This window comes from Danio rerio, chromosome 8, assembly GCF_049306965.1.
Source record: "Danio rerio strain Tuebingen ecotype United States chromosome 8, GRCz12tu, whole genome shotgun sequence".
In the NCBI taxonomy this organism is placed as follows: domain Eukaryota; kingdom Metazoa; phylum Chordata; class Actinopteri; order Cypriniformes; family Danionidae; genus Danio; species Danio rerio.
The window spans coordinates 28,610,887-28,625,000 of NC_133183.1; the positions used below are offsets into that span (position 1 = coordinate 28,610,887).

The 14,114-nt window shown below is 35.2% G+C and overlaps 1 protein-coding gene across 8 annotated transcripts in view; it reads right to left on the bottom strand.

The window, feature by feature from the left end:
* Positions 1-2,661: 2,661 nt before the first annotated feature.
* kazna (kazrin, periplakin interacting protein a) overlaps positions 2,662-14,114 on the bottom strand; it is a 79,689-nt gene continuing 68,236 nt past the window's right edge. For 4 of the 8 annotated variants that reach the window (XM_021478152.2, XM_073908963.1, XM_073908966.1 and 1 more), the window contains 7 exons: positions 12,222-12,427; positions 11,950-12,068; positions 9,702-9,933; positions 7,773-7,874; positions 7,519-7,685; positions 5,607-5,727; positions 2,662-4,054 (listed from right to left, as the gene is read on the bottom strand). In XM_021478152.2, the coding sequence (XP_021333827.1) occupies positions 3,896-4,054; positions 5,607-5,727; positions 7,519-7,685; positions 7,773-7,874; positions 9,702-9,933; positions 11,950-12,068; positions 12,222-12,427 (1,106 nt within the window). In that variant the 3' untranslated portion in view covers positions 2,662-3,895. The remainder of the gene's footprint in view (positions 4,055-5,606; positions 5,728-7,518; positions 7,686-7,772; positions 7,875-9,701; positions 9,934-11,949; positions 12,069-12,221; positions 12,428-14,114) is intronic. The other 4 variants (XM_073908962.1, XM_073908961.1, XM_073908965.1 and 1 more) reach the window with 2 other exon arrangements.

Below are 14,114 nucleotides of genomic sequence, written 5' to 3' on the forward strand. Positions count from 1 at the left end.
TAAACATTCATTATTACTCTTTGTTGAGCCTCCCCATACAGTTTGTAAGAGCCAGAAGCTGCTTCGTATGATGTTAGACTTAACAAGTGAATTGGGCTGTGCAAGGGGAAAACAGGGCACAAAGTAACACTTTTTGGTTTTGGCCCAAATAATGATTAAAGTAATGGGGTTAGACAAACCATGTTTTTTACTAACAATGCACAAGTCTCTCCTACAAATGAGCACTGAAAGTATGATTGCCGGACCTATGGTTTCTGTGTAGTATAGCCAAAAGTGCCAGGAGTAAAAATGTTATTTACCTCAAATGCGGTGCAAATTGTAACAGACAGAGGGTTAGTAGTAACACATGCTTAAAAAGGCAGATTTCACATAATTAATTTAAATTCGGTTTACTTTAGATAGTGTATTTCCTCTTTTTATTCTACGTAGAACAGCATGCTTATTTATTATCTATTGGATAAACATATTTGGATTTGTTAGCATTATTATACAATGCATTTATTTGCATTATTAGCAATAAATTTACTTTTTTTCTATAAAAAACTTGAATAGAATTAGTTTTTATACATTTTTATTAAAAAAGTTTCCAACAATACACTCAAAATTAAAAAAAATATTTAGTTTGTTCAATTGGTGTCCAACAGTATGTGACTTATTTGTAAAACCCTATTACTAACTAACCCTGCCGTGTTGTGTTTTCCTCAAAACTATCTAGCAATTTCTGTGTTCCATCTTTCAAATTCCTAGAAGACGGTAATCACAATATAAGATTTTACTTACATCATTTTACAGATTTTTTGAGTATAATAAAAATACTTTATGCTGCAATAATGCTGGTTTCTCCTGTGTTATTCATTCAAATTTCGCCAAACTTTTTCAATAACTGGCAGAAAATGTCTGCCAACATTGTGGTAAATCATAACAAAGCATGCCATGGTTAAGGCTGAGCAAGTACCTTAAAACGCTGTGTTACATTTCACCCTAAGTTACTTTGTGCCCTGCTCTCCCCTACATCTGAAATGGCATATTTCGATACTTTATAGTATGTGAAAAACAACACTGAATTTAAAAGAAATTGAAAAGTACAGTAAACAGTACTGAATTCATAATATTCGAAAAATATTAGGCAAGAAGTACCTGGATGACCTATTACTGCTGGCAAGATTCTGAAGTGTGCATCCAAATTAAGCTTTACTATATACCATGAGGCCACAAGAGAGAATTTATGAATGGGAATGAAGCATAGGTCACACAATAATGATAAAACGGTAGATGTTTCTGAATTCTACTCAAAATCATACTATACAGAACTTATTTTTCGAACAGTCGTTAGATAAGTTCAAATTGAAATGTATTACCCTCATGAGTAGTAGTCAATTTTGATTCAGCTTTTGCCTGCGTAACAATTTAAACAAACATGACATTTTAAAAAACAGCGTCAGCTCTTGTGGGAGTTTGAGCTCACGGAAGATTTGTTTTGCTTTATAAGAGCTCAATTTATCCGCCAGGTGGTATTGATTTTGCCATATGCTTTTTTTGACTCTCAAAAGAAAAGAAAAAAAATTGTGAAAGAAAAACTGCCAGAAGCTGTTGACTTGGATTTTATAAATCACCAAGGACAACAATTTCAGCTAAAAATCTTCTTTAGAGTTCAACCTAAGAAAAACAAAAAGCACCCACATCTCCAGTGGCCCGAGGATGAGCAAATTAACAGCAATTTTTTCTTTTCAGTTGAACCATTTTATTCCTCTCTTTATAATTCAGTCATTTTGCCTGTATAATAATTAATGATAATCTTCTGGGCGACTGTAGATGTGTTGGCATGCTGTCACGGACTTAATTTATCACATTTAAATGTCTCTAATCTCTTACAGGTTTTAAGATACCAGTCTTATTAATCACTCCGGTTTCCAGACCCACATAAATCTGTCAGAAGGGGTTCATCCAAACATAAATTCCTAGAGCGGAACAAACGCTCAGCAATATTTACCTTCTGTGATTCTGGCATTGTTAATGCTGTTGGACAAAGGTTGACCGTATAGGCAAGCTGCTTCCTCATAACTGTGCCTGTTTAAGATAAAGTACTCAACTCTTATAGTAAACAGAACAAGGAGTGCTCTGAAAAGCATTGCGTATGTTTTTCACTATAACAAAGTACATTAATAATCCTGTGGGATTATTGAGGGTGTGATTTGTTACAGACATTAGAAATGTGTAAGAGAAATACTAAACTCAAAAGACCTTTTGAAATGGAGAATGTGTTGTCTTTGAACATGTTGGCCTCTTTAAAACTAGAAGTGGCCTGATAAACAGTGTGAATGTCCAACAGTCATATCTGTGATCTTTGCGCAATTACTAGGATGATTAGAATAATCCCTGCAACTTATCAATGTGTCTGACCTTCACGTTGGTAACATGCTAGATGATACTGAGATTAGTGATTTACAATTTGAACACAAAATGCAATGTTTGGGTAAATAAGAAGCAAACGGCTTCTCAGAGACAAATGTCATATTACACAAAATTATCCACTGTGATTGGACAAACATGAGCAGTGACCAGTAGTTAAGGACCTGGGGACGGATTGATGAAACCTTAAGAAGACCTCTCCTGAAATTTACTTCTTATTTAATAACTTGGAGAAAAACCCGTTAAGGATTGTTTAGATTGTTCTTATAAAATTTGAGATTTTCTTTATTTTTTCCAGAATTGCACTTGAAGGGAAAGTTCACAAAAATACAATTGATTTCATAATTTACTCACCCTTGACTTGTCGCAAACCTGTTTGAGTTTCTTTGTTCTATAGACCACAAAAGAAGATATTTTTATTAAATGTTAAAAACCAGTATTCATTGACTTCAATAGTAGGATCTTTTCTTAAGTTTGCTGATGCAGAAAGCCTTATTCACGTCTTTATTACATCTAGATTTTTATTAATAGTATTACTATTGATGTCAATGGTTAGCAGTTTCCAACACACCTCAAAATATCTCCATTTGTGTTAAGCAGGGAAAAAAAGTCAAAGATTTGGAAATATATAGCGAGGTAATGTTTTATTTTGGGATGAATTATCCCTTTAACCCTTACTGTATGTACTGTTGGGGATGTTTTCATCCACTCGGGTGATTTTGAGTCTTAATTTGGCCATTACTTTTCTCTGTTTCAGCTAGCGGAATGATTTTTGGTGAAAAAAACTTATTTTGACACATATTTTAACAAAATCCTTTAAATTTGTTAAAGTACTCAACGATACACTGGGCAAATTTACTAGCCTTTTAAATTAAAGCAGCTTAACTCAGTGGATATTTTCATCCCTATAACAAAAGGGTAGTAAATTTGAACAGTGCACAAGGGTTAAAAAAATACTGAACATTTAACCTTAGAAAATTTTCATGAATCTGGCCATATTTATCCGACAACAGCATAAAACAACTGTGAGAATTTTCCTAACAGTATAAAGCCAAGTGGAACCAGAACTTTAAATTTAAACAATAATGTGCCATGTAACATAACATTTATAGTAAATTCTAATTAAATCTAATATCTAGTATCATTTCTTAAAATATTAATTAAAAAATACTTACTTTAACAAAAAAAAAGAAAAAAAGAAAATCCAACTTAAAGAATGAAAATTTTGGAGATCTCACAAAACATCCAACTGAACACATTTTTTCAAATGAATTCTTAACACGGTCTCACTTTGAGACAAATGAGTCTACCTTCACAATAAAATAAGGTCTACAAAACAATGCTGAGGCCAACTGGCAAACTGAATCTAGAATCTGAAAATGTGAGATTTCTTCAGTTTAGCTTGAAAAGTAAAATAAAATCCTCCCCTATCTGGGAGAATTAGGAAAATGTCATGTTTTCAGGTGTAGTTTGACAAGAGAGAGACTCAGACATTAGTGAGCTCAGCAGCAGAAAAATGGCGAACCGGGCAACGCTCCCGTTGTAGCGAAACCTCCTGAAGTCCATTCCTTGGAAATGATCCAGATCTGCTCTGGTGGCTGATGTTCCGTGCAGTCAGATTCTTTGGGCTGAGACCGAGCTGCTGCTGTAGGAAGAAACAGGTCTATCAGATTTCTGATTCAGTGCTTTTACAAATATTTGACTTTTAAGAATCATTCAAGCAATGATACAAATCTTAAGTCTCTGCGGATGCTTTGTTACTGAGAAATACACTCAAAGATTTTGCAGAAAAAAGACCCTGCAAGGAGAGCACATAATGGTTGTGCAAAGAGTTTCATAATGTATTGAATGACCACATTTAAAGAGATGGTTCTCAAAAGAATAATAACATTAAATCATATTATTCGCCTCAAGTCATAATTCTTCAGAACACAAAAAATGATGCTATGAACCAAACAACACTAGAGCACCACTGACTACTATCATCTAAATTAGGGCTGCACAATATATCGTAAGATCTGCAATGTTGAGTCGGAATTATAGTTGGCATGGAGCTACAGAACACACTTGATTTGTAGCATCTTTGCTGAGTTTAACCATAAAATAGTGAAAATGTATCCTGTACATGTGTTTTTAAGGCCTGTGACTCAGCATTTCAAGAGAGTTTGACGCTGTTTGGAGGTGTAACAAAGACGAACTGCATTTATTTATACAGAATTTTATACGATATATGTTGAAAACAATTTCTTACTTTGAATTTTTGTAGTTACTAGTGTAAATATCTACTGTACATTTCAAATTGAAAATAAGATTATTTTACTTACCTAACAGAGAGATAGTTTTGATTGTTTTAAGGAAAAATCTCCAAATTTGGACTTATTTAGACTCTTAAAATTGACTTGCTCTAAGAATTTGTTTAGGACTAGAAATGAGACAAAGTAAGAAAAGCATTTTTTGCATTGTAATTATTCAATGTCTATCACTCAATACTGTTGGACTCCTCAAAAAAACGACAAATAGAGATATTCAAACCATCTTGTGAAACCATTGTTTTTATATTGCAATATTTATTGCAGAAAAATAACATGAGAGTAAGTAAATGATGATAAAAAAATGGAATGACTTAAAAATGTTGATAAATATAAAACTAAATATATATAGCATTAAAGAAGCAGATGAGAGCTTTAAATGATCTTTTCAAACCTCTGTATTAGACTTTTTTTGTAAAGAGAAAACTGACTGTCATACATTGCCATGAATTGCCATGAATTAATTAAGTCACACACTAAATTGGCAATCATTTTGACAACCCTTGACCTGTATAGCTATGGGAAAAATGAAGGGCTCGTGTGATCTTTCCATTTCAGTTGATATATTGGACATTATTTTATTCTATAAAGACCTGATCAAATTTCTTTCAAGTATAAATTTTAGATCTGTTTTTTCTACAAAAAAGTAACTATAAATGATGACAGACTGGAATGATACTGTGGAAATAAAATGTATACAAATGCATTTCAGCTGAAAAACAATAAACACACTGACAGTCAACCAGAATTTATCTTGCATTACAGAGCGTCAACATTCAAAGCGGCAAAAGACAAAACACAAAATCTTACTTATTAGTGCAAACTCTAATATAGTCATCTTTCCTGATTCTTAATTAAAGAACATACGGTTCAGGTTTAGTTTTGTACCTTCACCCTCCTCAAAGACTGCTGGTCATCATGACAGCTTGGTGATGAGCTGCTCAGAGAACTCTGCCGGTGGAGTGTGGGCGGAGTCCCCAAAGGCTCAACTTCCTGCTCAAGCCCCGCCCTACAGATAAACACTTCTGTTAAGAAACTCTCTTCATCTTGTAAGACGAATTTAAAAAGACATTTAATGGTTCAGTGATGTGTATTTTTTCATTTTAATAACAGCTTGCCTGTAGCTTAAGTCTTAGAGCATGGTAGCAATGCTCATGTTGTGTACTTTTAATTAAATGTAAGTAGTTCTGGATAAAATCACCTGCCAAATACAAAAATTGAAAAATTCAAATATGTTTGTTGAGTTTTACTTGTAATGTTTAAGAGACAGTTCACCCAATAAAGTACTCAATATTTACTCGCCCTCAAGTAGTTCCATATATTTTTATCCTGTTAAACAGAAATGAAGATATTTTGAAGGGGGCTGAAAACCTGTAAACACTGACTTTCTATCGTAGGAAAAACAAATACTATGGAAGTTAATGAAAACAGGTATCCAGCTTTCTTTGAAATATCTTCTGAACAAATTTGGAAGAAGTTAAGAGTGAATAAATGACAGAATGGTCGGCTTTGAGTGAAAAATAATTTTAACGTTTTTTTTACAAACACACAGGTTGAATGTAATTTCCTGAAATCGATGCTCCATGGAGTTTGAGAAATGTTTTCTTTTGTTTGTTGGATATGTCAAAAATATCATCCCAGTAGTAATTGCAACATCTTACAGTCTATCTCCCTAGGAAAGATTGCTAGACACTGATTAATGTAACAAAAAAAATATAGAGATATTTATATATTTTGCGATTCTATTGTGGAGGAAAACTTTTAGAAACTTTTCTATTACAATATAAACTTTAAATATTACACTATTATTGCACAACCACAGTGATCACCACTAATGAAAAGCCTAATAATAAACTTCACAATATTTATTACATTTTTATAGATCCTAATACAGTCTCTGAGGTACAGTCAGTGGGTTATTCTTTACCTGAAATGTTTATCTTTTCATCCTGAAACACCAGGCTAATTTTAAATCGCAGGTTTTAGTTTCCACTTCCCATCACTCAATTGGGGTGTTTTTTTTCTGAAGTGAATATCTATAATTTACATCATTAAACACATTTCATCAGGATCCGACAATTCTGAATGGACTTCTCAGCTGCTGTAGTTGCCCTGTTTGCATAAACAGAACAATGTGTCCAAAGCAACACCATTTCTATTTAAAGGGCACCTATGGTGAAAAATCTACTTTTCAAGCTGTTTGGACAGACATGTGTGTGGGTATAATGTATAGAGCGTCATATTGCGGGAAGTCAAAACCAATGAAGCAACACACCCCTAAAACAACGACCTGTGTACATGCCCCCAAAACGACTTTTTAACACATTATAATAAACAAATCTGAACTGTGTTTTGAACTGAACCTGAACTGGCACACTCAGAAGAACCATAATATTAATATTAAATCATAAAAAGGGGTAAACTATGTGCCCTTTAAAATATGTTCAATGCAGCCCTGATTTTTTATTTGATTTCTTTTCATGTGATACAATGTTTGCATCCAGTGCAGTGCTCTGAGCAACCGAATACCAGTGGGTGGAGGAAGTGTATATGCAAATGAATGCACCCCTGTGACATCACATGGCACCTTGTTGGCAAACAAGATCCTCTTAAGGCTTGATTAAATAAATACTTTGTTAATGATTAGAATGTTTTAAAGGTTTAAACTTGCAAGTTGATAATAAAACAAAGACCTCTCCTATGTCAAAAAAATATTAAGGCATGGGTCATGGGTCCTTTAACAACAGTGATGAATTCATCTGTAGTGTTCTTAGACACATACTGTCAGTGACTCTCTCACCTGGCTGCACTGACAAGAGCCTTCATCTCCTCACTCAGGTGATGACGGACCATGTGCTTGTTGCTTGGAATACATAAAGCTGTTGCCATGGTGTCAGATCTGAAAGAAGGATCCAACACCATGACGGCACCATGCACTCCACTTGTCTGAAGATTGTCAGCAAACTCCTGAATGAAAACACAAAGACACTTTTTGCTCTCAGTTTTTCCCCCCACACACCAACATCTAGCATAGCTGTATTCTCTCTTTGGCACCTTCAGATCAATCTCTTTGATCCATTTAATGATGCGTTGACAAGTCCAGACGGCAGGGTCTGTGTTTTGATTCTCACACTCTGAACGTCTGGACTGCAAAATCTGCAGTAAAAAAAAAAACATGTGTGTTTAGTTAAACAAGTGTTTGACTTCATTTACTTACTATAAAGTGCATTAGTGCCTGTCTGCCTTTTGGCAGAGCTGCTTCAGGAAGTATTTTTATCATTTATTTTCCCCACAGGGATTTTTAATCTAAATGCATTTGTTAAAATTTTACAAGCAATGAACCAAACAAACCAGCTACTGTATGAAATGAATCACAGCAAATGCAAAAACTTGTATGACAATCTGACACAAAGGTAGAAGTCTGTGCACTTAAAACTTTAATAAGCGACAGAACCACAATTCTAAAAATGTCAAACAATATAAAAAACACTCTTGCTAATTTCAAGTCCTTCTTAAAAGTTAAATTTATGAGATGGCAATTCAATTACAGTTTGGTAAGGTACACTGCGTTGTCGCCCATCCAAGTTTTAGGGTTTTAGGAACAACAAATAATAACTTCACTTCTAATTGATCATTTGGTATCAGAAGTGGCTTATATGAAAGGCAAAGGCCTCTTGATTACGCTTATTTTACCTAAATAAATTATAATCATGTCTTGATTTTTAATGATTTAAATAGGACATTAAGGTCTGACTTTGCTTAGACAAAAGTCTTGTCACTTAACAGAAATAGTGTACAGTATAGAATATAAAGTCATGGTGCAGTGGAAAAAGAATGAATATTGTGTTTGACTAACATGAGTTTGCATCCATACATCTTGCATCCATACATCTCTCCATACATCTCTGCAATGACTCAAGTAACATTAATAAAGTCATCTGGAAAGACAAAGAAAGCGTTCTTGCAGGACTCCCAGAGTTCATCAAGATTATTAGGATTCATTTGGATGCCTCCTCTTTCAATAATGTTCATCTCTGGTGACTGAGCTGGCCAATTCTGAAGCACATTGACCCTCTTTGCTTTCAGGAACTTTGATGTGGAGGCTGAGGTATGAGAAGGAGTGCTATCCTGCTGAAGAATTTGCCCTCTTCTGTGGTTGGTGGTTTATGTAATGGGGTGCACAAATGTCTTGATACCTCAGGTTTGATACCTCTCTTGGATGCCCACAAACTGAATGTAACCACAAACAATGATTTTTCTTTCACCAAACTTGACTGATTTCTGTGAGAATCTTGGGTCCATGTGGGTTCCAATGGGTCTTCTGCAGTATTTGTGATGATTGGGATGCAGTTTAACAGAGGATTCATCAGAAAAATCTACCTTCTGCCACTTTTCCAAATGATCTACTAGAAGTCAAGTAATTATTTGTTGCATTTACAGCTGGGATCAACAACAAGACTTTTTTTGTAAGGTAGTGTACAATATGGTCAAGCCACCAGTGTTAAATGATTTGTAACTCTTCTTTTACAAAATAATAAATAAACAATGTACATCCTCTTTTATTTGTTCCCTGTTTTATTCAAGGTGTTGTAAACTGAATGGTCATGCATTCTAACATAACTGCACAAACATATTCACTGTGAATGACCAAAATAACTAATACATATATATGGTATTTTTATGAGTTTTATGAACTATGTGATTAAACATGAATATTTGAAAAATAAGTTCAATTATTATGAACAAATGTGCTCAACAAAAGCAAGTATAAAGTCTGAGCTCACAACAGGGCTGTCTTTAAAATCTGTTTCCTATTTAAAGCAAATGAATGCCCCTTTGCTTCTGGAACCCAACTGTTGTGCTCAATAGAAGCTTGCTGTGTTTTTATGATGTTTGTTATGGTTGTTTTTCCTTTTTGGTAAGCTTTAGTGCCTGTGGGAATTCCCAGCACACTCTTCTTCGGGTTTATGTGTGTGTTTTTACCTCTTTGTCAAAGTTAAGCGTGTGTAGCAGTTGTATTCCCAGCAGGAGGCTGTTCTGGTGGGCTTTTTTAGATACGTGCAGATGTTTCTCCAAGTCAGCACGTGTGAGGGTACTCAGGAGACGTCCGTCCACAAGGTGAGTGTGAAAGAACTGGGAATATTGAGGGAGACCCACATCAGTCAGCCATGCCTGAGCCACCCAGTGATGATCCAGTTCAGCTGCTTTAGAAAGACTGAGACACACAATTCATTTATTCATTCATTCTTCTTCCGCTTAGTCCCTTTATTAATCAGATGGTCACAACGGAATGAACCGCCAACTTATCCAGCATATGTTTTATGCAGCGGATGCCCTTCCAGCTGCAACCCAGTACTAGGTAACTATAATATGTCCACTGAGAGTAGGAATAAAATCTGTTTTGTATGTGTAAAAAAATTAATACAATTTATAAATACCATTGTTCAATAATCAAGCTTTAGTTTTGTGTTACTGTGTGTTTAAATTACCTTAAATATGGTTAACAAATATATAAAATACAATCTTAGGACATTTTAATGGTTTAAGTAAATACTAAAAGTTCAAAACCAAACAGTTATTTCATGACTGTTCAGTGGTGTTCAATGCTGTTTTCATTTCAAAATTGAACATTTTGTCATCATTTACTCACCCTCAAACCAATCCATTATATACAGTAAAGTGACTGTATCTATTCACAGGACCTAGATTAAACAGCTTGTTTCATTCATGTTCTTTTTTTTTTATAAAGAATTCCTCTGTGATATTTTGGAAACTTCTATCATTTGGTTGCCTGAACCTTAAAGGGGTGGTCTAGAGTGTATTGTTAAGGCTTGGTTGTGTTTATAAGATGCAAAGCAATGTGTGCTCATGCTTCATTTGTGAAAAAATATCCTACTTTAATTATTTACTGCTACTCAGCTAACATGAAAACGACTGTCATTTTTCCTAGTTCTTCCGAAGGTCCGACCTCAAGAGGCTCTGATTGGTCAGCTAACATATTGTGCTGTGATTCGCAGATCGGCTCCATGTCACCAGGAAAAGCGTGAACAATGTCTCCACAAGCACACGCTTTCTTTGCTGTTAACCATATCAGTTTGAGCCTGAACCGGACAGAAAATGAGGAGCTGAACACAGCTGAACCTCACAGCTGCTTTCTAAAATAAAATCTGACAAGTTTCTTCCACTTTGATGAAATGTCACATACCTTTTGCTAGTTTGTTATTTGAGATGTAGAATGCAGGGAAGGTGGCTGCTGATGATTGTGGCTGTTCACAGTGGTTTGACGCATAAATATGAATTTGTGGCTAAATTGTTAACAGTGCCAAACAGCATTTTCCGTTGTCTCCGTCGTGGAACTGCTCCTTCTTTGAGGATTTTTTAGCCGAATGCAGCACTGAACTGAGAGATTTTGGAAGCTGTCCTTTGTCATTTGCTAGCTTTATATATTTTTTATTCTCTGGAACGTAATTGAAATTAAATTGCAAGCACTTCTCTCTTTGTGTTGTGTCCTTTGAAAGCCCAAATACAGAAACAGAAGAAGCTTGGTGGAAATAGCAGCATTTGGACGGCATTTTAGCTTTCTCTGCAATAACATTACAGCGCATCTGGGGCCACACCCTAAGGGTATATGCGCATGGTGAATGCACATGACCTGAAGCGTTTGTGATTTCACTAACCCGGATGTTTTTTTTTTTTTTTTGTTTTTTTTTTTTTGTAGTCCCCAAACTTTGTTTGCTGTTGGCATTGCTAAGCTAACTCTGTAAAAGCCAATGTCTCCCTTTCATATATTATCCCTTATGTGGTTTAAAACCTTTATGAGTTTCTTTCTTCAGTTGAAATCAAAAGAAGATATCTTGAAGAATTCTGATTGCTGAGACCTATCGACTTCCATAATAAGAAAAAAAAACTGAAAACATTTAGACGGGTCGCAGCTACCAGCATTTTTTCCTAAATATTTTCTTTTATGTTCAAAAGAATGAAGAAAATCAAACAAGTGAAGGGCAAGTAAATGATGGCAGATTTCTTTTCTGGCATAATTTTTAGTTTGATTGTGACATAAAAGTGTTTAAATTACTTTTTTGAACTATTAACATGCCTTGTCATTACAAACATCGAATAATAAGATGTTTTTAAATTGACCTTGACTGTGTCAGTAATGAGGACTGTAGGGGTTTCCTCTATGAGTGAATTTTCTGTTATGTTTTTGTTGTTGTCTTATGGCATGTCTCACCCATGTCCTGCTTCAGCATCCCTGTAATCTTCAATGGCCAGACGGAGTTTCCTGCGATGCATTGAGTTACTGATTCCCAAAACATTTCCCAGATCCTCATCCGTAAGAACTAACAAGACCTAATAAAGACACAGATTGAACATTCATGCCAAACACTGCTTGTTGAAACACCCTACAGCATTAAAAGCTGATATGATCAGCAGTGCGCAATAGATTAGAGAATAATGACGTAGACAACTGTTTAAGTAATAAAATGACAGGTTGTCATTTACCTTCCCGCTTTTGACGTTGTCGGCACAGGCGCGCATGTACATCGGCATGGCCATAATCACTTCCAGCCACGCCTGCACGGTTCCTGCCCTCCAACGACACATGGGCGCCGAGCGCGCGAGCTCCACCTGCTGAAGACGATCCAGCTGCTCCTCGCATTCTGATAGGCTCACGCTGAGGCGGGCGGGGCTTGACAAACTGTCGGAGTCTAGATTGGTGGATTAGGAGAGAGGGGCGGAGCTTAACGAGAGGTAAATTTACATGAGCATATTCACCTCGCTCGCTTCCCTCTTCCCAGGCATCACAACAATGCGGTCCTGTTAAAGTAATGTAAGCTATGTATTCATTCTGAGATACTAATAGGAGAAATATCGAAGAGGAAACGTTGTTTTCTTCTATTTACATTACAGGGATAGTAATGTAAATAGAATTCACTCAAAAGTGAAAATTAAATCTGCTCTTTACCTGTTCTAAACCTGTTTGACTTTCTTCTCCACAAAAGAAAACATTTTAAAACGATAAAGGGTGGAAACATGTAACCATTGACTTACATATTATTTGCTTTACCTACTATGAAAGTCAAAGGTTACATGTAACATTATTCAGCTTTCTTTCAAAATATCTTATTTAGTGTCCAACAAAAGAAACTCATAAAGGTTTGGAACCACTTGAGAATGAGTAAATGATGAATAAAGCTTGATTTTTGAGTGATGTATCCCTTTAAGTTTTCAAACACACTATTAAAGGGATAGTTCACCCAACAATAAAAACAATGTCATCATTTACTTTAGTGTTCCACACTTTTAAGGAGTTCTTCTGTTTTTGAGCATTAATTTATTTTGAAGAGTTAGAAAATGCGTAACCGTGGAATTTCATTGTGTTTGTTTTTCCTACTATGGAAGTGGTTACAGGTTTACTGCATTCTTCATAATATCTTCTTTTGTGCTCAACAGAAGAAAGATGCTCATAAAGGTTTGTAACCACCTGAAGGAGAGTAATTAGTGTGCTAAATTTCATTTTTGGGTAAATTATTGCTTTAAAGCATAGATGCCCATAGAAGGACCTGCAGGCCAAAGTTTTATTTGGTCCAACATCCTATCTGAGAAGAGACTAAGAATGATGAAGAGGTTTTTGCCTTTATCAGAGATTGTCACTGTCACTGTGTCAACACAGCCGTGTTGTTTTTGTTTTTACTGTAATACGTTCATTATAAAAATGCAAAAATATCTTTCTTTTATTGATTGTTACAAAGCAATTCTAGGAATTCTAAATCGATTCTAAAGCGATTTCTAGTTATTTTAAATATTGTTAAAACAATTAGGAAATTAAGCATGGCAACTATATTTACCTTCGGCCCACTAGCCTCAATCAAGTTTGGTTTTTGGCCCTTCATTAATAAAAAATGTGTGCACCCCTGCTTTAAAGCTTCTAATGAGCTGTCAAACACAAACTTCACCAGTAGGCGGCAGCACTAAACTACCTTCAAAAATAACAATCAACCCAAGCGTTCATAATTGGTTGATAATGGGGTTGTTTTTAGTGATCCCAAAAGCAAAGCTTCTGGCAGTGTTTACTCAGAATCAGCTTTAAGTGTTTGGGTCCAGGGGTTGTAAATCTGTGACTGACAAAGCAGATGGCTGCTAAGTGCTTGTAAAGACTGACTTTTTTGGGTCTAGTCTGGTTTCGTCTGAGATACTGCTTTCAGCTAAACACCCTACCATAAATTTGCATACTTAAATACCCCTTGGAAATTCTATTTCTGTCACTAGAACATTAGAAAAACAAATGTTAAAAAAAATTTTGTGACTGAAAATTAGTATTGAGTTTCTCTTCATTGGTTAAAACACTGGAATTGTGTACAATAAAATATATGCATATTATTTGCTATTGTAGAT